The sequence below is a fragment of the Primulina eburnea genome, chromosome 11 (assembly GCF_022965805.1).
Source record: "Primulina eburnea isolate SZY01 chromosome 11, ASM2296580v1, whole genome shotgun sequence".
Taxonomy (NCBI): Eukaryota; Viridiplantae; Streptophyta; class Magnoliopsida; order Lamiales; family Gesneriaceae; genus Primulina; species Primulina eburnea.
Window position 1 is genome coordinate 38,576,065 of NC_133111.1, and position 25,263 is coordinate 38,601,327.

At 34.0% G+C, this 25,263-nt stretch overlaps 2 protein-coding genes and 1 pseudogene across 2 annotated transcripts; all 3 read left to right on the forward strand.

Annotated features, from left to right (window-relative positions):
* Positions 1-6,887: 6,887 nt before the first annotated feature.
* On the forward strand, positions 6,888-10,008 carry LOC140805859 (probable LRR receptor-like serine/threonine-protein kinase At2g24230; annotated as a pseudogene).
* A 4,503-nt stretch (positions 10,009-14,511) lies between these two features.
* On the forward strand, positions 14,512-17,689 carry LOC140805861 (eukaryotic translation initiation factor 5A-4). Its single transcript, XM_073162206.1, has 5 exons — positions 14,512-14,726; positions 16,145-16,267; positions 16,395-16,451; positions 17,108-17,182; positions 17,382-17,689. Exons 1-5 carry the CDS (start codon positions 14,604-14,606, stop codon positions 17,484-17,486), a joined length of 483 nt encoding a protein of 160 aa, XP_073018307.1. The 5' UTR covers positions 14,512-14,603; the 3' UTR covers positions 17,487-17,689.
* Positions 17,690-18,577: 888 nt separating this feature from the next.
* On the forward strand, positions 18,578-23,157 carry LOC140805860 (transmembrane 9 superfamily member 9-like). Its single transcript, XM_073162205.1, has 7 exons — positions 18,578-18,922; positions 20,544-20,708; positions 20,854-20,963; positions 21,043-21,148; positions 21,239-21,351; positions 21,449-21,599; positions 21,691-23,157. Exons 1-7 carry the CDS (start codon positions 18,806-18,808, stop codon positions 22,846-22,848), a joined length of 1,920 nt encoding a protein of 639 aa, XP_073018306.1. The 5' UTR covers positions 18,578-18,805; the 3' UTR covers positions 22,849-23,157.
* Positions 23,158-25,263: the final 2,106 nt, after the last annotated feature.

Below are 25,263 nucleotides of genomic sequence, written 5' to 3' on the forward strand. Positions count from 1 at the left end.
GCCTGTTGGAAAAGAAGCCCATTTAGTTAAGATTTCTAATAGTAAAGAGCTGGCCACCATTCAGCATTACAAACCTTACATTCAAGTCAATAAAAAATATATGTTCCATTTATAATTTAATTAAATAAAAGATATTTTGACTTTTTAAAATTGAGAAAAGAGAGTTGACTCTATTAGTTAGGTGATGTTAGTTTGGTGATATCATTAATTAGCTCATTAATTAGTTAGTTAGATTTTACTTTTTTATAAATGTTTTTAATTAGTCGCCTCTCCAGGTTTCAGCGTTTCATTCCAGCTATTTTTGTGTTCCTGTAAGAGAAGTAAGTATATACTCGTAATGTTTTACTATTATCGTAATGTTGTAGCAACTAAATTTGTTTCAGTTTAGGTCTGGTCGTTCTTGGTTAGAATTTTTGTGAGGGAGTTAGTGTGAGTGTTTACGGTCGAGCAAGGTAGTGTGGGTTGAATGTGCTCAGTTTGTGGGTCGAGTGTGCTAAGATGTCAGGTTAGTGTGCCAAGTGTGTTGGGCGAGCAGGCAGTGTGGGTTTTGAGTGGTGTGGGTCGAGCATGTGGGTGGAGTGTACTAAGTGTGTGGGTCGTGTTTGCTGAGATATGTTAGTACCGCCACTTATGATCAAGAGAAGACGTGAAAGAAAAAAAAGGAAACAGATTTCCTTCTATTGGATAATTTGGTAGAAGATATGGTTGAATGATATGTAATTTGTTTGAATTTAAAATCAATCGATTTTATTAATGTGTTTGTGTTTTTCTTGACAAAGATTGTAATGTATTTGTGGTTAATTATTATGTTTGGGTCGAGTGGGTGGTGAGTGGGTCGATTTTGGGTCGAGTGGGTGGAGAGGGGTCGAGTTGGTGGATTTTGAGTTTTGACAATGTTGTAATATATAATTGATATTTATGATGATGATTTAAATATAATTAGAATGTATATGAATATATAAAAAAAATTTATAATTATGTAAACATTTTAAGATGATTTATGTATTATAATTTAAGTGCGTTATTTAAAATTTCATGACAATAGTGGAACCTAATGATAAGAATGTATCATTTAGTCCAGTCATGTGAGTTGAATATCCACTCGACTGAATGTTTAATGTATCTAAAATTCATAACAAATTTCATAACAATAGTGGAACCTAAAAAATTCATAACAAATTTTACTCGAACATGTTTATTCGACTGAATGTTTAATGTATCTCAATGGGTCGAGCCTCCATATTTATTTAATGGGGAAGTAAATCTGCAAAAAAAATTATTAATTATCAAAATTTAAAATTAAGTAGTGTTATAGTAAAAAAATTGGGTCGAGTCACTGAGATTTGGGTGGAATAATAGTAGGCTCGACCCAAACCTCGCCCCTCAACCCAAACATCAAACCTTCACTGTCGAGGTATGAAGAGATCGACCCGAGCTCCACACCTAGGTCGAGCTCGACCCAAGCTCGTCACACCTTTGCATATTTCAAATGAGTCGTGGGTTGAGTGGGTCGAGCATGTTGCATATGTTAGTATTGCTTCATGTGATCAAGAGAAGACATGAAAGAAAAAAATAAAACAGATTTCCTTCTTTTGGAGAATTTGGTAGAAGATCCGGTTGAATGATATATAATTTATTTGAATTTAAAGACAATCGATTTTATTAATGTGTTGAGTTTTGTGTTTTTCTTGATAGACATTATAATGTATTTGTAGTGGAGTGAGTCTAATGGGTGGAGTGAGTTATTGTAATTTGTTATGGTTGAGTTTGGGTTGAGTGTGTGGAGTTTGGGGTTTGAGGTTTAGGGTTTGGGTCGGTTTTAGTTCGAGTAAATAATTTGAGTCGAGGTTGAGTCTAATTGTTAAATATGTTAACACATAAATAATTTATATTTATGTTAAACATTTTAATATGAGATAATTAAAAGATAAAAATTGATAATCAAAAAGACTGATTGAGTTTAACATTAAAATTGATAATGTTGTAACATATAATTGATATTTCATGATGATGACGTGAAATATAATTAGAATATATTCAAGTATATAAATAATTTATAATTATATAAACATTTTAGGGGAAGTAAATCTGGCAAAAAAAAAAAGTTAGTAATCGTAAAAATAAACATTGTTTCGTGTTATAATAAAAAATTGTGTTAAGGTTCGACCCAATGCCTCGACCCAAACATCAAGTCTCAACCCATCATGTGGGTCGAGTTCTTTACAAGCTCGATCCAGTGTTAAGCTATGACCCAAAATTCGTTGTGTGTATGTCGTGTGTCGAAATCATTCTATTTAGGATGGACAACAGTCAAACAAGAAATCAACAAATAGATCTGCACTTGAAAAACATGCTAACCGTGAGTCGAGCTCGACCAAATTAATTAGTGGTAAAAATCAACATAATAAGTTGAGTTTTTACCAATACGTAATTGTCTCGTTGGATTTATTCCAAATCAATATCTTGTAAACTCATTGTTACCACGTGTACATGAGAAATCAAACAAATTTGATAAAAATGGTGATGAGAAAAATAGGTACAAAAGGAACCAGAAAATTGGAAAAAGTGGGGTGAGACGTAGGTCATGAGTATTTTATGTTTTTTAATTTAATTAAACTTTAAATTTTATTAAATAAAAAACTAAAATTTAAATACACTAATCTGACAAAATTAAATTTTAAACAAATTTAAATAAAACAATAAAATACATCCACTCCTTTTTATTGAATAAATACTTCCAACAATCCATATTTCCTCATTTTCCCCGTCGATAACAATTGACCAAAATAACAGAACTAGTTGTGTGGGGACCCGGACGCTAATCATCTTCTTAATTTTCTTTGAGATTTAATTATCAATTAAGATAAAACAGGGTCTAAAATTTTTCTTTTAAAATGCGGAAGGTAATGACATCAATTTATTATACAAATCAGTATAATAATACAAGTCTTGTACAACATGTTTCTAGATCAAATTAATCTAGGGTTTAACTACTAATTTCAAGTATTAAACCAGGTCTACAATAAGTCCGGAATCACCACGCTAAATTCGTCTTCTCTCATCATCTTCTGACCCCGATCTTGTCCCACCTGTTGTCATGCACACATACAAAACAAGACAACAGCCGGATACTCCGGTGAGAATAAATCCCAGTATAAAACATGGTAAACATGCGTATACATAAAGTAAATCATAAAATATTCTATCATGAATAAACTTAAAACAATAGATTTCATAATCTGCGAAATCAACTCAAAATAAGCATGCAACACAAATCAGTTAAACATGCTACTCAAATCAAATCATAAAAACATGCTATCATGACTGAAAGCAATAACAATGAGTTTCATAGTCTATGAAACCACATCTATAAACACATGCAGTTCTAGTCAAATCATGTCTAGACTCGACTCAACTATAACTCTAGGGATCCCGATGTGAATAAGACGATCTATCACCTACCCTCCCAATCGGGGTGACTGTACGTCTTATTCCTAGATTTCGGCCTGATCTGTATCCACATCTACAATAAGAGACTGATCTTCCCCTACGCTGTGATATCACCGAACGTCTAGAAGTTTGACTGTTCTGTCAAGACTCCCTATCTTAAATGCAATGAATAACAATCTGTAAACAAAGCATAATCATCTCAAAAGATATGAATATATCATCTATAAATATATCATGATCATATCATAAAATAAACAACAATAGTTCTAGTATGTGATTTTATTGAGAAACTCAAATAGGATCTTATTTGAGTTGTATCTTCTCGAATATCACATTAATTATACATTTGTCTTCCTGGTCTGACGAAGAGGATGACCTGTATTCAAATCTGTCCATATCAATCTGAAATGACAATATCGAATACGCTGTATCAGTGAATAACTCAATACACAATCTGTTCTGATCAATACTCAACTCGGTACATAATCTGATCAATATCTGAACAAGATACGATATTCATATCATTGACATCACAATATAATCGAAATCATATCTGAATCTGATCAATCTAACTCAACTGATGTTTCGACGGCATAACAATACAATTTGAATAACCCCGTCAATCTCAACATCATAGATATAATATCAGAACTCATAATCTCAATATCAGTATATTCAAAATCAGTGATACACAATTCTGATATCAAAATCGTAGTCAATATCTTTCGAAAATCATAACAATTACAGAAACAGCCTTTTCTTTAATCTGACTTCAATTCTACAATGTCTACGGTAGTAGAAACACCATATCTGAATCATATTCGATTCTAGCAACATCATATTTTCAAAACATCTCAAAACGTAACAAAACTTACGTCCTTGTGTAGCCCGTGTCGAGGGGAACTCAGAACTGAAGTCGGATTCGAATTCTGACGGACGGATTTCTCCCAAAGGATTTTTCTTCCAAACACTTCGACCCTTTTCTGAATTTTTATGAGGAAATAACGTGTCAAGCTTCTATATATATTGCATGCAACACCAGGAAACGTGGCTCATTTTTCAGCCTACACGCATGACCGCGGGTGCGGTGCGTTCAGCAGCACGGGTGCGCTCATGCTTCGGCAGCTTTATCATTTTTCTAAAATCTTCGACCGCGGGTGCTCTACATACAAGACCGCGGGTGCGGTGTCACTACCGCAGGTGCGGTCCCTCTTGCACCGCGGGTGCGGTCTCGAAATGTCAAAATTAGGTACCCTACTGGACATTCACCGCGGGTGCGGTCTTTGTTGCACCGCGGGTGCGGTCTTGTCTCAAATAAAAACTCTATTTCTCATGTCTTTTCTTCCCTCATTACATGTCATGCATTCTCATGTCTTCCGAGTCTCACGTTAATGGAGATTGATAATCTTGGTTTATCAATTCTATAATTCTCGGGCATTACAAGTTGGCTAATTTTGGCACACACTTGGAGGGTGCAGGGAGACTTCACAAAAATTATTTCATATCATTTCTTCACAACATTGTATTTAGGATATCCATCTTAAACTTTCTTCATCAATAATCCACATGCTTAGAAATCCGATTCTTGTTTATCCTAAAACAAACAAAATAGTCAAAAACGAAAAGGACAGAAAACTTGCCCTCTAGCGGATACGAGAATGGCGAGCAATTTTATCCTCTGTTAGAGTATCGGACGTGTCTTGAAGCCTTGAACAATCAGTGGCCAATGTTGGTAGCTCAGTAGCGGCACCGAATTTGGGCTACATCCCATTGCAAAGCTGCTTCTGTTTAATACTGGCCAAAGTGGTCTGCAGAAACGAGAGCCAAACTGAAGTGTTGTATTTTAAGTTAGATCTAAGTTTCAATCTTAACATGGTATCAGAGCTCATGTTTAACCGATATGTGTTGGACTTCTTATAGTTGAATCATTCGTTCTGCCCATAGTTGGGTCTTTTGTAAACTTCACGCTCCAAAATTTTCATTCCTGAGCATGAGAGGGGTGTTAGTTGTTCCACATCGATTGGATAAAATTCATCGGAGTTACATATATGAGCTTGGATAATCCTCCCCTCTTGAGCTAGTTTTTGGGGTTGAGTTAGGTCCAAGTACCAATCTTAACATGGTATTAGAGCTCATGTTCCACCATTATGTGTTGGACTGTCCATAATTTGGCCACCCGTTCTGCCCATAATTGGGTCATTTGTAAACTCCACGCTCCAGATATTCATTCCTGGGCGTGAAGGTGTGTTAGTTGTCTCGAATCGGTTGGATAAATTACATATATGGACTTGGACAATCCTCCCCCTAGAGCTAGTTTTGTGGTTGAGTTTGGTCCAAATTTCAATCTTAACATGATATCAGAGCCTAGGTTCCACTGGTATGTGTTATACTGCCTATAGTTGGGCCACCCGTTCTGTCTATAGTTAGGTCATTTGTAAATTTCATGCTCTAAATGTTCATTTCTGAGCGTGAGGGGGTGTGTTAGTTGTTCCACATCGATTGGATAAAATACCTGAGAGTTACATATATAAGTTTGGATAATCCTCCTCCCTTAAGCTAAGTTTTGGAGTTGAGTTATGCCCAAATTTCAATCTTAATTCTTTACATTCCTACTCTATAATAGATAGTATAGATATATTCATTTGAAGTTAAATTTTAAATAAGGAGTTGGAAATGAATATTTTGTTTGAGGTAGAAAGTAACTATTTTGGTGCAAAATCTGCACCAAATCAGCTTTTCGATGGGTATGAGCTTATTAGTAATGATTAATCAAAATAAACAAAACAATAAATCCCAGAAATTGCTCTTTCCTCGACTTCCATATTAAGATTCTATAAATAGATGGATATATTATATATTTTAATGGACACGACATGAAATAAAATGTCAAAAAAAACATTTCAATATATAACATAAAATATACAAATAACATTCCAAGATTTGGAAAATCTTTAATCTAAAAAGTGTTCTCAAATAATTCAGACCACTTCATTTGCCTTCCCGAAGACAGACCCAAAATCAAGAGACCTTTACTTTCCTATAATTCATGAAAGAAAGTGGAAATTGGGAAAGTTTTTTTTTGGCCAAAATATTGAGAGAAAGGCAAATGATGAGATCACACCTTTGTTTATAAAGCACAATTATTTTACAACCAACACACTGTTATTATTCACCAACCCCTTGATACATTTTCTAACTTCAAATATCTTTGCCATTTAGGAACCCAAAACATCTTTCTTTCTACTCTGAACTGTCCGTTTATTCTATTTACTACACAAATAATATAACAACGATCGTCCCCACCTTTTTCTTTCAGTTAAAAATACTTGTTTTTGGAAATTTTGAGCTATCCCTTGTTTGTTTGTCAAAGTGACAGCGACTTGTTTTCTGGGATATTTTGTTTCTTGGCTCCATTTGAGTGTACACAGGTGTGGACAGGTTGACTGTTATGCCTCTTCCCCTGTAGGCTATATTCATTCTCTAGTGTTCATTATCTCAGACCATGAAAGGTTTGATTTTTCCCTGTTCAAATCCATTCGCTTTGTGTGAGATAGCTTTCATGCGTATGCATAAATCCTTTCTATTTCCTTGAGGTTCTGAAAAATTGTAAACCTTTCTTTGTAGTTTCTTGGAACCTCAAATTGATATTTGAGAGGTCTGTAGTGGCGGTGTTTATGGGTTTTTGTTGTTGAAGGAGTTTGTAATGCATTGATGGTGCTTTGGTTTGAGATTGAAGGTTTGAAGATGAAGATTCCGTGGGCGGTTGGGGCGGTTTGGCAATTAATGTTTTTTTTGTCTTAATCAATTCCTGAGTAAGTACTGCATAGCAAAGAAATGATGGGGTTGGGAATGTTTCGTTCTTTTTTGGTTTTAACACTGTTCTTTAGATCTTTGGTTTGCCGAAAACTTGCAACTGATGAGTCATTTGTCTTCGAATTCTTGCAAAAAATGGGCTTAAATGTGTCTAAAGATCTTGGCTTTTCGGGTTCGATTTGTTCATTGAGAGGTATTTATTGTGATGCCAAAGGTGAAAGTGTTGTTAAGTTGGAATTGCCTGGTTTGGGGCTATCTGGTGTAATTCCTGATAATACCATAGGAAAATTGACAAATCTTGAAACTTTGGATCTTAGCAATAACAACATCACTGCTTTGCCTTTTGATTTTTGGAGTCTGGGCTCACTCAAGAATCTTAATCTCTCATTCAACCAAATATATGGGAGTTTTCCGAGTAACATAGGCAATTATGGACAACTTCATAGTTTGGACCTTTCTCTCAACCGTTTATACGGGAGTATACCTGAAGCAATTAGCTCCCTCCTGAATTTGCAAGTTCTGAATCTCAGTGGCAATGTGTTTGAATCAGCTATCCCGTTGGGAATTTTGCAATGCCGGTTCTTGGTTTCCATCGATCTATCTGCAAACAAGCTTTGTGGTTCTCTTCCTAATTGTTTTGGAGGTGCATTCCCGGACTTGAGATTCCTGAACTTGGCTGAAAACGAAATTCTGGGTCGGGATTCTGATTTTTTAGGGATGAAAATGATTAGATATCTGAATATTTCGGGCAACTTGTTTAAGGGTTCTGTTGTTGGTATATTTGAAGGTCCACTGGTGGTCATTGATTTGAGCAAAAACCAGTTTCAAGGCCACATTGATATCGTTAGCTTTAGCTCCACCTTCAATTGGACAAATTTGCAGCATTTGGATTTGTCAGAGAACCAATTCAGTGGAGAGTTTACTGATTTGAGTAATTCTCAGAATCTCAGACACCTTAATCTCGCGCATAATAGGTTCACCGAACAACGATTCTTCAAAGTTGATGATCTCACCATTTTAGAGTACTTGAATTTGTCTGGAACTAACTTGATCGGCCAAATTCCAACTAATATGTCATTTGAGAATAGTTTGAGGATACTTGATCTCTCGAAAAACCATCTTAGTGATCGTATTCCTCGGCTTCTTATCAAAGAATCTTGAAGTTCTTGACCTTTCTTACAACAATCTGACAGGAGACATCCCCTTGATGCTGTTAGAAGAACTCCAGAATATGGAGAGATTCAATTTCTCATAAACAACCTAAGTTTTTGAGCATCACAAATTTCCCCTGAAACTGTTAGCACGACTTTTATTGGATCTGTCAACAGCTGTCCGATTGCTGCAAATCCAGCCTTCTTTAAAAGAAATTCTCCGAAGCATAGGGGACTAAAGCTTGCCCTGGCTTTGTCCCTCTCGATGATTTGTTTACTTGTGGCCTTACTCTTTTTAGCCTTCGGATACCGAAGAAAAACTAGAATCCAGGGCAGCGTGAAACAGAATTCTTTGAAGGAAGAACAAAATATCTCGGGACCCTTTTCATTCCAGACTGATTCAGCCACGTGGGTAGCTGATTTTAGGCAAGCAACAACTGTGCCAGTTGTAATTTTCGAGAAACCATTGTTGAATTTCACATTTGTAGACATCTTGTCTGCAACTTCTCAGTTTGACCGGGATACATTGTTGGCTGAAGGGAGGTTTGGGCCGGTCTATGGTGGAGTTTTACCGGGAGGGATTCATGTTGCTGTTAAAGTCTTGATCCATGGATCCACCATGACAGACCAAGAAGCAAAGCAGCAAGGGAACTCGAGTATCTTGGTCGAATTAAACATCCTAATCTAGTTCCATTAACTGGATATTGCCTGGCCGGAGATCAAAGAATTGCTATATATGATTACATGGAGAATGGGAACCTGCAAAACCTGCTATATGATTTTCCACTCGGTGTTCAAACAACAGAAGATTGGAACACCAACACATGGGAAGACGAAAACAATAGGATACAAAATGTTGGGTCTGAAGGGTCGCTAACGACTTGGAAATTCAGGCACAAGATAGCACTTGGCACGGCACGTGCACTGGCATTTCTTCATCACGGCTGCTTTCCCTCTATTATTCACAGAGACGTCAAAGCTAGCAGTGTTTTTCTTGACTCTAGCTTGGAGCCAAGATTGTCGGATTTTGGACTGGCAAAGATTTTTGGGAACGGGCTCGAGGATGAGATTGCTCGTGGATCACCAGGATATCCACCTGAGTTATTTCAGCAAGAAACCAACTCTCCAAAGACCCCAACACCAAAATCTGATGTATACTGATTCGGGGTTATTCTTTTCGAGCTGATAACTGGGAAAAGGCCTGTTGGAGATCCTTATCCAGAGGACACGGAAACAAATTTGGTTAATTGGGTCAGAGGATTAGTTAAGAGGAAACAAGAATCACAAGCAATTGATCCGAAAATTCGTGGAACCGGACCAGATGAGCAACTGGTAGAAGCGTTCAAGATTGGATATCTTTGCACAGCTGAGGTTCCTTCAAAGCGTCCTACCATGCAACAGGTAGCTGGACTGCTGAAGGATCTCGAACCAATCACAGAAAAATGAGAATATTGAATTGAAAATTTTCAGTTTTTAGCATTTTATATTTTTGAGAGATGTTATATGTCGTGAACTTGATTTTTTTTCCGTTTTAAGATTGTATAGCAGCCTGAGTTTTCTTCATACATGGATATTTTTATCCTTTTCATGCTATTACTAGTGGCTAAAATTGTTAACAGTTAATCCCAATACGTGAAAGAGTGGATTTTGCTGTTTTGATGGATTCGCTAATGTAATAGAAGTATAGTGAAATAATTGAACCATCACGGATCACTGAACCTCAAGGAATCATATTTTTAGTGGACAAAAATTTGTGTGAAACGGTCTCACGGGTTGTATTTTGTGAGACATATCTATTATTTGGGTCATCTATGAAAAATTATAACTTTTTATGTTAAGAGTATTATTTTTTTATTGTGAATATCGGTAGGGTTGACACACACACATATATATATATACACACACACACTTGCAAATGAGAGATGGTTCATTATCCTTCATTGCTTTTTGAACGTTTTGTGTCAATATGCATCAAAGTTCCAAATTTGAGACAAGATTTTAAGTTTTAAAATATTGATACAGTAGAACTGATTCCTCCATTTTCGTAAAAAAAAGATCTGTTAATCCAATTATGCGTGATACATATAAAGTGTTTAATCTAGTGTATCATAGCAAATAATAGAGAATATTAAATATAAGATCAAACATTTTAATGTGAATAAGGTGCGCTCAAGAGTCGTGATGAAGTATAAATAGCATTTATTTCAAGAAAAAGAGATGCAATATGGTCCTATTTGTGGTCCAATTATATCTTTAACAATTTGAAAATCACTCAAACTTCAACTTCACGTAGAACGTAAGCAATACCAATCACCAGTGAGTTTCATGTGAGACCGTCTCACGAATCTTAATATGTGAGACGAGTCAACCTTACTCATATTCACAATAAAAAGTAATACTCGTAGCATAAAAAGTAATACTTTTCATGGATGATCCAAATAAGATATCTGTCTCACAAATACGACCCGTAAGACCGTCTCACACAAGTTTTTGCCAATCACATTTAGATTAAGCAAAAGTTCTCTTGACGATAACTCTCATCGGTTGTACTTTAACTTTAATTATCGTTGATTTCTTTTATAAATATCTGATATCATCTCACATAGACTTGCTAATCTTAAAAAAACTGAATTGTAACATATAACATGATTATATATTTGTGATTAGGTGATTAGCAATATGATGTTATTGTGGTTATGTAAATTGAGAGCGATCTATCATTATAATTGTAAAAATGTTATCAATCTATTTTCATCTTCATTCTGTTACATTCCAACATTGATTTCATTCATATTTTATTTCATTCATTCATACCAATCACGTCAGAAGAGCGTCGAAACTTTATATATGGTATAGTGTATAATAGATATATATAGATAGATGTAGATAAATTTAGATTATATTTTATGCTCAAAATATTTATTGAGATAAATTCTGTTTTTATGTTATTCAAAGCTAATTATCAATATTCTTAATGTTAGAGCACAAGCAACTATGTAAATCGAAACACAAACAGCATTAATTAATAGCAATTAGCAGGATTTTGTTGTATTGAATAATCGAAACTTGGTATTTATATCATTATATATTTTAAAATATTTTAGGTGTACCGTTTTCATCAACTACAAATTTCCACATGAATTGTATCACATTTCCACATGAAGTGTACCAGTTTTGTATGAAATAGTATCATAATTTTGTGGGTAGGGAGTGAATCCAAATAAATGTTTTGATTGGGGATTTTTCACCAAATTCCCCAAACTAGTATATATGGATTTGAATAGGGATGTAATCGAGACGAGTCGAGCCAAACTCTTGAATGTTGGAGCTTGATTCGTTTATAATCGAATCGAGCTCGATTTTTATTTATTCAAATTTTTATCGAGTCTATACCAACTTAATAAATATTAATTATAAACTTAAATCTTCATTAAATTCATTGAAAATTAAATTATATATTTAGAGAAAAATATACGGAAAATTGGCCTTCAGTCCTCAGCCGCCGTTTTTTTTTTTTGTGTTCAGTCCCTAGGTACTTTTTTAGTACCGCATTTCCACATTAAGTGTACCACATTTCCACATGAAGTGTACCACATTTTGTATGACATAGTACCACAATTTTGTGGGTAGGGACTTAACCCAAAGATATATTATGATTGGGGATTTTTCACCAACTTCCCCAAAAATATAACATTCTTATTAAAAAAATTAATTTTATTTAATAGATTTTTCAATATATATTTTATTAGTAATATGCAAAATAAATAAATCAAATATCAAAACTATTATTTTTTCATGTAAGAGATGACTCGTGAATTTACCAATAAACATGTTCACGAGCTAACGAACTGAATATTGAAAAGCTTGAGTTTGTTTCATTTATCTTAACGAGTCTCATTAAATAAGCTCAGACGAGCTTTTATCTAATCGAGCTTCAAATAACTCACAAACAATTTGATTCATTTGCATCCCTAGATTTGAACAATCATCTTTTCTAAACTAGTTTTTGGATGACTTAAATCGAAATATGATTAATATGTATGGAGTCTTATTTATATATTAACTCGGAGAAAATTTAAAAACATATGTATTTAGCATTAAACAAATATAATATAAATCCCAAAATTTTATATTCGATCTTCCTATCAAATAGGAAAAAATTGTATATCAGCCTCTCAAATAATCATAATATAAATTTTGGGCGGTGGATTATCATCATAACTTGAGTCGTACAACTTCAAATAATTACGTTATGTCTTTTGTTTAATCATCAAGCATAATTTAGGGGAGTGGAGTTAGTGCTATAATTACTTTATTGTGATACTAATTTTTTAAAATTTATTTGTTAAAAAACAATTTATACATTTCGTATTTAAATATTATGAGCAGGTTTTCTGTCGAAATTGCTCGAAATGTCTTAAAAAACTTGCAAGCCCCAATTCATTGAAGCCCAAAAGTTGGGTTTCATTATGGTATATACGAGCTATCCTGAAACATTCAAATTTGAGTAGGCTAGAATTGGGGTGTACTAAGAGAGAACCAAGGTCGCCTTCTCATAACTTTTGCAAACATATTATACAGCCTCTCTCGGTAGTTCATGGAGAACTCCTGACTATCTTTGAAGGTGACTTTCTTAATGTATTGATTGAATCGGATTCTTTACTAGCACGGTAAGCAGTCACGTCTACTTAGAATGATCTTGACTATTTTGGTGTATGTGTTACTGAAGTTGGAAAGCATATAAGAAGACCAATAAATTGTTTGTTTTATTTCTTCCACTTATCCATTGTTTGTCAGAATGAATGATGAGCTTATCTTCTGGTTAATTAGATTTGTAATGGATGATTATTCTTAATACAATTACAACTTTCTAAAAAAAAAAACAAATACTCTTTACACGATATATATATATATATATATATATATATATATATATATATATATAATATTTTTACAAAAATTATTTATGGCCTTTAGTTATAATTATAAGATATTCAGAAGTTCGATAAAGACAAGAAATTTGTTTGTGACCATGTAACATTAATAAGATATTATAGTTATATATTTAAATGTAAAATTTATTAATATATATTTTATGATATTTTTATCAAATAAAAATGGATTAATTTGTAATTTGAGTGGAGTAGTTTTTTTTAACTAAAATATAATATCAAAGTTACTTATTCTACGCTTTCAACAATGACGTAAACGAATCGAGATAATTCGATAAATATTTGATATGTTTTGAAGTTATCGAATTCGAACGAAACTCGAATATATTCTAACTTTTTTCGAGTCAAACTTAAGCCAAAATTATTTTATTCGATAATTTACGACTCGCTCATGAGCATGATGTTTTATTAATATAATATTTTAATATTCGAGATGAATATATATATATATATATATATATATATATATATATATATATATATATATATATATATATATATATAGAGCTTTTTAGGCTTTTGAGTTTTCAAACTTTCCATATCAAAACTTAATGTACAAGAAATAGCTCTAATAGCTCGCGAATATAGCACAAAAAATTAGAATTTCCAAGCCTTTAATTGACCTCTCATGCGAATATATTTAATTTGAGTCAAATTCGATGTTTAAATGTTTACTAATCTTTGATTTGATTCGATTGCTACATTCCTATCATCTACCTTAATAATATATGATAGATGATTCCATGTTTTTTATTTAAAAAACGTATAGTATGAGATTTTGCAATGGATGCGTGGACATGCTACATACATATATATATACTAGCTACTCTGCACACGCGGTGCGTGTGTGTACAATTTTTTTTTATAATTATTTATGGACTAAAATGAAAGTTGACAAATTATCGAGGTACTAAAGTGCTATTTGAATAATTGTAATAAAAAAAATAAAAACAAAAATATTTTTTGAAATTAAAAAAAAAAACAAAAATATAATTTTGATATCAAATAGGGGCAAAATAGAGAAACCAAAAAACAGACTAAAGACACCAAAAACAGTTATTCTAAGCTTAAACTTAATAAATAGTAAAAGATATATATATATATATATATATATATATATATATATATATATATATATATATATATATATATATATATATATATATATAGACACACACAGGAAAAAGGCCGAAGCTCTTTCTTCAACAAAATCAAACTTGCATAAAGAAAGACAGAGATGTCGGACGAGGAACATCACTTTGAGTCGAAGGCGGACGCTGGTGCCTCCAAGACTTACCCTCAGCAAGCCGGCACCATCCGTAAGAACGGCTACATAGTCATCAAAGGCAGGCCTTGCAAGGTTTTTGATTTTTTTTCCCTCGATTTTCGTCGTAGATTCGATCATTTTGTGGAATTTGGATCTGGGTTTTTGTTAGTTTCTTCAGATCTTGATGGGTTGTTCGATTCTCCATCCAGGACGTGTATCACGTATCGATTTGTTTTGTCCCTTCTTATCCTCTAGGTTATTTTTGTTGTACATGTTCGTCCCATTCTTTTCCCCAATTTCTTATTTAAATTTGTTTTTTTGAATATATATATCTCTTCTTGGTCTTACGTATTTTTGAATTTTTGACAAGTATGGGGCATATTCTCAGTCGACAATTGGCAGTGGGATTCAAGTCCACTGCCCCAAGGTTTCTTGAGTCAATAATGGATTGATACTTCGCTGAACAATTGAAATCTTGATATAGCTTTTTCTTAGGTTTTGGAATTGATAAGTTTCATACTTCGTGTTTTAAGTTCATCTTAGCTAACGTTGTGTAACCTAATGTTAGAAAACAGTGAAGTTCACGAGGAACAATTCAACATTAATGTATTAGTTATTGGATAATCGATTGGAAAAAATATATTTTTGATGCATTGTCAGAATGTACTATATTAAGGATTGATAAATCACGGATCCATATCCATTATCTAGGCTTGTATTTCCTTTTTTGTGAGGCTACGTTTTATATGTAAAACCAATTACTTGGAATGTCTTTTTCAATATGTTTAGGCTTACCTTCAAACTTTTGTTGCTTTACTCTTGAATTTTTGTTCCTGAAATTTTGTTTCACCTTTATTTTGTGAGTGTCTAGGACACTTACCATGGGATTAGACTTTCTCACGAGGCTTTTAAGTTCCTTTCATTTGTGGTATTATGTTAGCGGAAAAAATTGCCATAAAATCTTTTTAAAAAATGTACTGTATGCTGGCTGGAATTACATGGAAATGATATCATCCTTTCAAATAAAATGAAACTGTAGCGTAATAATATGCACTGCAGCATAATGCTTCCTGACAAGATTCTCATTTATGTCAACCTGTAAATATTTTTGTTCCTGGAGGCATATAATTTCTTTTTTTTGTGTCAATCAAATGTTTGTAGACATGGTGTCTTCCAAGATGCAATAATGCATAATGTATAGTTCTTATGGAGTTTATTCAAATGTATTTAGTTAACTCATTAATTTATTCCATCAACACAATGTGTCTTTTCCTAGTATATTAACTCTTTGTCGATTGTGATTGCATATGACCTTGTCTTCGTGGCAAGAAATAGTATCACCATATCTGGTGAACTCTTCCCTCCGTTTGTGGTGACATATATTGATAATATTGAAAGCAAAAAACAATAAGTTGATTATTTAGAAAAAAATATTGGATTTTTCTGTCATATTCATCCGAAAAACCTTGATGTTTGAGTGTGATAATTTCGTCCCTATCATGTTTGAATAGGTCGTGGAGGTCTCGACCTCGAAAACTGGCAAGCATGGGCATGCAAAGTGTCACTTTGTGGCAATTGACATATTCAATGGCAAGAAGCTTGAGGATATTGTTCCATCCTCACACAACTGTGATGTAATGTGTCGTCGATTTATTTGTTTTATCCTTGCCGTTATTGTTTCTGACCTTTGAGCAAAGCACTCTTCTGTTCTGTTTTATTACCAATAAAATTGACTTATTTTGTTCTTAAATATTTTCTTAGGTGCCTCATGTGAACCGCACTGATTATCAACTTATTGACATCTCTGAAGATGGTTTTGTAAGTTACTGAATTTACTCTATCCTATTCTGAAATAATTTGGGCATTTTTATAGGAACGCTGAAAATAATGTGGATGATGCAAACTGGATGTTTACAATCATTCAATATATTTGTCTAGTATTTTCAATATTTATGCCTTTTTTAACTCTCTCTCCATCAAGGTTTCTTGTCGGTATCTGAGACTAGCATCCTACTCTCGGTTTAGTTGCTATATATTTCTTTTTACGTCTGCATTTCATTTTGTTGCTTTCTAATTCCCATGGTAATTCATATTTTCGCTTTTTTTATATTTACTTTTAGTTCAGTCATACAAATTTGTTTTATTACTGTGTTTCAGATAGTATTATTGTCGATATCATCTATGATATCCTTTTCTACTTTTATAAAGTAATCAAATTTTGAATCAAAAAGATGCTTTAAATGCAACTCCTGATCTCAGTAACTTTTGTTGACCAATTTTCTAGAGATTAATTCCTTGTCTGGTTGTTTGATGAGCCAAAATTGGAAACAGCGTATATCTATGCATACATCATGCGGCATATCAAGCGAGACGCATAGTTTATACCTTGAATTTAAATTCAAGATTAGGTTTAGTTGGTATTTATTCTAATGTTGGAATACTTGAATGGGTTGGTTCCCTTGTCTTTGTTGTAGGTTTCCCTTCTGACTGAAAATGGAAACACCAAAGATGACTTGAAGCTCCCTACAGATGAAAATCTGCTTGTCCAGGTTTGCTATTTTATCAACATGAACATTTTCTATTATCGGCTAACAAGATCAATTGCTTACGTCAAGATTCACTTGAAGTTGATCCTAAACGCATAAAATTCTTATACTTATTGAAAATTTCAAACAAAATAAAGAATGATTGATTTTAGGACACATTTAAATTAAAAAAAATACTGATTGTGCTTTTGATCGCATGTAGATTAAAGGTGGGTTTGAGGAAGGAAAAGATCTAGTGGTATCCGTCATGTCTGCAATGGGAGAAGAGCAGATATGTGCTCTTAAAGACATTGGTCCTAAGACCTGAATGTCTTGTAAGTGGCACTACTATTTATTGAACAAATTCAAAAATTCTATAACAATGGGTGTGCATGTACCATGGTGAGTTTTTCTTTTTCTATGTCTTGACGGTGATCAAACAGTGTTGTCATCGGTCCCTTTCTGGAACTAAACTTTATTCGTGCTTCAACATACACTTCTCACATTAAGGTATTATTGGTTTTCGATTGAGTCGGTTCGTTTTAAATTCCAGTTCGAGTTGTTTTGCTTGAGATGGTATCGAGTTCATGTTTCGCCATTTTCAACCATAGCACGCAGTTGGGATTAGAAGATGCTCGTATCGAGCCCTTGTTATATGATTTATTTGTTCACTAAACTGTTGTCTTATTTGCGTATCAAAACTATAAATCAGTTGGCATCATTTGGCAAGATGAAGACTTTTGTAATCAAATGTTTTCTGCATGTTTTTTTTATGCTGCGAGAAAGTTAATAAAGGGATATATACACAGATATAATTATTGTTTCAAAAACAAGATGGACTTCCAATATCTCAATACAACAAAAAAAGGGGTGAAATCAGGCCAAAAAAAGTACATATATAATTGATTAAATATTAATTATTTAATTAAATAATTAATATTTTTAGCAAAAAAAAATAAACCCATTTCCCACTGTAGACCATATCCAATCTTGCTCGCTTCTAGCACTAGATAATAGGCATTCTGGTATGGATTCTTTTCTACCAAATGAAGCAGAAAGGATTGGAGGTTCGACGTAGTTGAGTGCGTCAAGAAAGGGATTTGATCATTATAGCACGATACATGGGTCATTCGACTCTCGCGCAAGCCCGTCCCGTTGTCTTATGGAAGAATGGAGCTTAATAACATTATTGATTAGAAATGAATTTTCTAGAATTTTACACCGAAACTCACATCCTAGTCAGTATTCTCTTTCAGACGTAGGTCCGTTCCTCGTTCATCACAAAAGCTTTATGAGAACTCGTCACATAACTAATCCGATTGGATGACGATTTTTAATTCGATCTAATTTATAAAAAAAAAATATTATTTTTCATGTCAATACATAATCTCAGTCCAGTAATTTTTTTCATCAGATCCAATCAATCCATGGAAATCAAACGAGATCAAAGGTCCAGATCTTTTTAGTCCCGATCGCATTGAAAAAACGATGATAATATACAAAAACCAGCCTCCGCTCTCTCCAGTCGGAATCGTGTTTTTCTTCCGGTTTCCTCTTCGCTCTTGTTCCCGAACCGGCTGAACTGTTCCATCATTACAAGTATCGATACATCTTTGATCATCGATTCGCAAGTGTTAAAGTTAACTCATGGAGCTCGTGGGGAGGATGCCTCACGCGATTCGGCTGTGCGTCTGTTTCACCTTCTTCCTCTCCGTCGCTCGCGCTTTCTATCTTCCCGGCGTTGCTCCCAAAGATTTCTTCAAGGTATGAATGAATGGTTTTACACACTCTTTACTGTAATATGCTCCTCTGAGAGTTGACGATTCGACGATTGCTTGTTTGAGTTTTATTTCGAATTCTTCATCTTGATTAATAACGATTTGACCAGGTGTATGTCTCAAGTAAATGGTGGGTTTTTAAAAGCTGGTGAAATACTGAGAGTGAGTAAATTTTGTTTTGAATTTGTTGGTTATGGGTTTCCCTCTCAGATCTCTGGATTTTTTTTCTTCTTTGAGTTTTGATAATGCATACCGGTAATTTTTATAGCAAATGTACGCTCATGAGTTTTCATATAATCTATATTTTTTTGGTTGATTTTGGTTGTATTTGCATATGCGCTGCCACATCAATAATATTATCAGCCATGAAAATATTACGTTTCAGAATAGTAGTACGACATTTTATTGGCATGTTTTGCAGTGTAACTTTTGCAAGTTCCTAGTAAGATCGTAGCAGTTAGAAAATCAATGCAATAACATGGGAAAATTTCTATTCAGTACGGAGCTAAATTTATTTGAAGCTTAGAAGTGGCAGTTTTTTATTATTTTTGTGGAACTTTACACCTTATTGCTTGGATCTAATTAAAGAGACAAGTTTATTGAAATCATTTCTAATGAACATATAATCTTTTATTTTTGTGACACTGCTAACCCATTCTTCTTCTGATCCCTTCCCCTGAGACACTCTTTAAGACCCCACGATCCTATTGCCTACTTCAAATGTTAACCCGATGCTCTTCTAATTTCCACATCATATCTCACATCACGAGATCCCTGGTTCGAGCCTGAGAGGTTTATTTCCTCATTAACTAAAAAGCATCAAAATTTTACTTGTAACTGAATGACAAGTATCACATTATTGTGGCTAAATATAGTTCTTGTTCAAGTCAAAAGAATGTTATATGAGAAGTACCTTTATCTAAAAAAGTTCTTTGAGAAGTAACTTGATTTTTTTACTCCAAAGTAGTGACACTTATGATTGTAGGTCTCTCAGATTTGGTAGCATCATTAAAAATTTGTTTATTTTGATGTCTGAGGAAATAGTCAGCGGCCTCAAATAGGGCGTGATTGTGTTATTTTTCTTAACTATTTATAATTTTTGAGTGTAACGAAACATGTAGATTCAACTGGTGGCACATTTATACTTGGTGAAAGATAGAAATTAAAGAGAATTTTGCAGGTGAAAATAGTAGTTTAATAACAGTGCATTTCTCTTTCACATAATCTCTCGATGTTGATAACTCATTCTGTGTTTTAACATTTTTAAGATTAATATGAGGAAGTGATACGAATTTGTTTAGAAGATCAAAACTTCGCTATCCCTCAAATTTAAATGATGTTCAAAGCTGCCTTTTGAAGTAGCTGATTTGACATTTTAATGTATGTAGTAGAAACTCTTTCTTTACCAAGTTGATGCTACAAACTACAATGTAGCGGCAGTTTTTGTGAGTTAATATTCATGTTGTCCATCTTCATCTTTCATAGCCTAATTTTGAACAAATTATACATGTATTACACATCCATTACAATTGCGTGTATACAGCTTTGACTTTATAATTTGGGCTTGCTATGATGCGAATGCTCCAATTTGCTGTTCTTTGTGGCAGGGTGATATTCTGAAGGTGAAAGTGCAGAAATTGGCATCGGTGAAAACTCAGCTTCCATATTCCTATTATTCTCTCCCTTACTGTACACCGAAGAAAATCGTCGACAGTGCGGAAAATCTAGGGGAAGTTCTTCGTGGGGATCGCATTGAGAACTCTCCCTATGAAGTATGGCTTTCTTTAGTGTTTCTTTCTTGTATTTGAATTTGCTAATCTTTCATGCAATGAACGTTTTCCAGTTTCATCTTGCTTTAAGATCAGTTTTGTTCTCACCGGGTTGAAATGTTCTTCACAATCACTTTCCTTTTTGCAGTTTAAAATGCGAGAACCGCAAATATGTAGTGTTGTTTGTCATAGTACTCTTCAAGCCAAAGATGCAAAGGAATTTAAAGAGAAGATTGATGATGAGTATCGGGTGAACATGTAAGCTACTTTTTTTTTTAATGTATTTTATGCCTTTTGAACATTTTTCCACAGATTGCTCAATTAACCCATCTGGCAGGATATTGGATAATCTCCCTCTAGTTATGCCCTACAAAAGATCTGACACGGATTCATTGGTGTATCAACACGGTTTCCCCGTTGGAGTGAAAGTGCAGTATGGTGGAGTAAGTATTAGACCGATTAATCATTAAGAGGCCCCTTCTTAACGAAAAAGTCCATCAATTTTCTCTCTTTTCTGAATTGTTTGTTCATAGAAAAAGGAGCAAAAGTACTTTATCTACAACCATTTGGCCTTCACTGTAAAGTATCACAAGGATGAAGGAACTAATGCTGCAAGAATCGTAGGATTTGAAGTCAAACCATTTAGGTAATATGATTCTGCCGCTCAATGTTATGCTTCAACTATCTCATGCTTCAACTATCTCTTGACTTGTCATTGATCTTTGTTTACACAATGCATTCAGTGTTAAGCATGAATATGAGGGTAATTGGAATGATGAAACAAGATTAACAAATTGCGATCCTCATGCAAAACGCATTGTTACTGGCAACGATTCCCCTCTTGAAGTTGAAGAACAGAAGGAAATTATTTTTACCTATGATGTGGAGTTTCAGGTACTACTCTTTTTCTTATTGTGCATGTATAAATATCTGTTCAAACGCATGATTGATTTCAAGCTGCTGTGACTTTATTATTTTCTTCTAGGAGAGTGAGATCAAATGGGCTTCTAGATGGGATACTTATCTTTATATGGCGGATGATCAAATCCATTGGTTCTCAATCGTCAACTCATTGTTGATTGTTCTTTTCCTCTCGGGAATGGTGGCCATGATTATGCTTCGGACCCTCTACCGTGACATCTCCAAGTACAACCAATTGGAGACCCAAGAAGAATCACAAGAAGAAACTGGATGGAAATTAGTTCACGGGGATGTTTTCAGGCCTCCTACAAACTCAGATTTGTTGTGTGTTTATGTTGGCACTGGTGTTCAGTGTTTTGGGATGATTCTAGTGACAATGGTCTTTGCTGCACTCGGATTCCTTTCTCCTTCAAACCGAGGGGGTTTGATGACAGCTTTGTTATTTCTCTGGGTTTTCATGGGCCTGTTTGCTGGCTACACCTCAGCTCGTCTCTACAAAATGTTCAAGGGAACGGAATGGAAGAAAATTACTCTTAAAACAGCTTTCATGTTCCCTGGAACAGTGTTTTCCGTTTTCTTTGTGTTGAATGCTCTAATTTGGGGAGAGGAATCATCTGGAGCAGTCCCATTTGGGACCATGTTTGGATTAGTCCTCTTGTGGTTTGGCATCTCTGTCCCACTTGTTTTTGTTGGTAGTTATGTAGGGTTCAGGAAACCCACTATCGAGGATCCAGTAAAAACCAATAAAATTCCAAGGCAAATACCTGAGCAGGCATGGTTCATGAACCCAGTCTTCGCTATATTAATAGGAGGCATACTCCCATTTGGCGCAATATTCATCGAGCTGTTTTTCATCCTGACGTCAATTTGGTTACATCAATTTTATTACATTTTCGGATTCCTCTTCCTGGTATTCCTCATCCTTATTGTCACCTGTGCCGAGATCGCTATAGTGCTTTGCTATTTCCAGCTCTGCAGTGAAGATTACTTGTGGTGGTGGAGATCGTACTTGACCTCAGGTTCATCTGCACTCTATCTCTTCCTTTATGCAGCATTCTACTTCTTCACAAAGCTCAACATCACAAAACCAGTATCAGGCGTTCTTTATTTCGGATATATGCTCATTGGTTCATATGCATTTTTCGTTCTCACCGGTACGATTGGATTCTATGCATGTTTCTTGTTCACTAGGCTTATCTACTCATCTGTCAAGATTGACTGAAAAGTTGAAGTATTTGAAAGCCAGTTTGAAGTATCACTTACATCTCAAGGAACATGCAAATTACGCTCTACAACAAGTTCAAGTTTTTATCTTCTGCTATGTACGAGTCATTGGAGTTTTTATAAGTGATATATTTAGTTTTGGTTGATGAACAATGCTTGGTGGCATCTAGGATTGTTAGGTGATATCTTTTAAGTTACTTGAATCCATGTCAGAAACTAACGGCCAGACCACGAGCAGAAATTTGTTTCTCTGTTGGCCTTTTTCAGTACATATGGATTATAAATGGAGAATTATCATTTTGGGAAAGAGTCGAGCTAGTACAAGACATGAGATACAAGTAAGCACGACAATCAAGAATTGCAAGAACGAAACAGACGTAATATTATATTACAAAACAAAAATTTCTTGAAGGTAAGACAACAGTTTACACCAATCATGTGAACTAAGCTTGGTTGCAGATATATTTCTTTCTTCACATGAATTGGGATCGTTTCCCGATTCTTATTTTCTCTCCTAGTATTTCACTTTAAAAAATTGATAATTTTCAAAACAAAGAAAAAACCCTTGTAAAAATAATATTTGCATGCTCAAAATATATCTCACCGAAAAGTGTAACACTAATCAATATATATTGTACCTACATAAAATCTAAAAAAAATTAAAATAAAATAAAATGGAAAAAATATATATTATATATATAAACGTTGAGTCTTTTATAGTCCGAATTTGTAATATCAATTAGTTGAGTCTTGTATAGTCCGAATTTGTAATATCAATTAGTTTTTACGAGATAAATAATATTTTTCATATAATTTACTCACAATTACAATAATTAATCCATTTTAAAAATTCAAAAATCCACATATTATATCTACAAATCACATATTTAATATAATTATATTATTTTTATCTAAATAATAATTTAATAATATAAAAAAATGTATTAATCAACTCGATATTATTATTATAAATTAAAATGGAAAAATATGTATAGCGCTTTTCAAAGTTTTTAAGGTTTGGCAACTCTGGCAGCATCAAGTGCAGTGACTTCAGCCTTGTTCTTGGAACCCAGAGTGAAGTAAGCAATCGCGAAGACAATGGCAAACCCGCCGACAGCGGTTCTTATTGGGATCTTAGGCAGTTTGCCACCAGTCTGATGCAGAACCTCCGTGTTCTGCTGAGCGGCGGAAGGCAGCCGTGGCGACGTCTGAAACCCTCCATCGTGACTCTTTTCCTCCAAGACCGCCTGTCCGGCCACCCCCGCCGCCTTCATGACCTGCTGGCCCTTCCTCAGTGGTGGCACTATTCGAACGCCGCCTGTCGAATTCTTCGTCTCACTTGGTGCAGTCATTCTTTGTTGATATGTTAATCAACTGCGCTTCTTCAACTTCTTCTTTGTAAACTGTGCTTGATTTAAAGGAAAAAAACAAGAAGGAGGATTTTGGTTAAGTAGTTGAAGAGAAGAGAGTTTGCTGAGAAAAAGAGCAAGTTTGGGCTGCTGAATCGGTCTCGCCTGGTTTTCTTCCACTTTTCAAGGTTTGTCTTCGATGTGAAAATAACTAAATGTTTCCAAAGAAAAACATTAATAGATAAATAAGAAAGGACAAAAATTTGTGTGAGATGGTTTATAAGTCGTATTTGTGAGACGGATCTTTTATTTCGATCACCCAAAAAAAATATTATTTTTTATGCTAAGAGTATACTTTTTATTGTGAATATGGGTAGGATTGACCCGTCTCACAGATTATGATCCGTGAGACGGTCTCAAATCAGACTTACTCATAAAAAAAACTTGTTATTTATATATTTGTGCTGCAATCTCATAGTTTTCGAGAAAATAAAACGAATCATTCATTTTGGATATTTAAATCATGCGAATTGGTTAAAATTTTAATTATTATACTAATAAAATTTATTTTAAATTGATATAAATAAATATTTACTCAAACTCTTCACTCATTCAACACGAAGAATAACATTTTAATTTATAATTTTTTTTAAAGACTATATAGTATAAGAGGTCGTTTTTTTGGTCCTAATGACGTAAACGAATCAAGTTGAATATTAGTAAAACATGCCGTTCAAATTCGAGTTCGATTTGAATCTCGAGATTTTTAAAAAAACTGCCTGGAGTTCGACTCGAAATGTTCGAATATATTCATATGCTATTTGAATTATTACTCCAATATTAAGTATTTGGAGCGAGATATGGATGGATTTGAAGTCATAATAAGTAATTCATTAGTTTGTTTGGACAAATCCACTGGATAAATGATTTCAATTGTCAAAATATTATTTTTTGAGTCATTTGTTGTATGTTTCATATTCATCTCAATATGGTGTCATTTCAAATCTTTTTCTCAAATATTTTTTCAAATCCAAATTCAACATATGATTCAAAAGCTCTTTAAA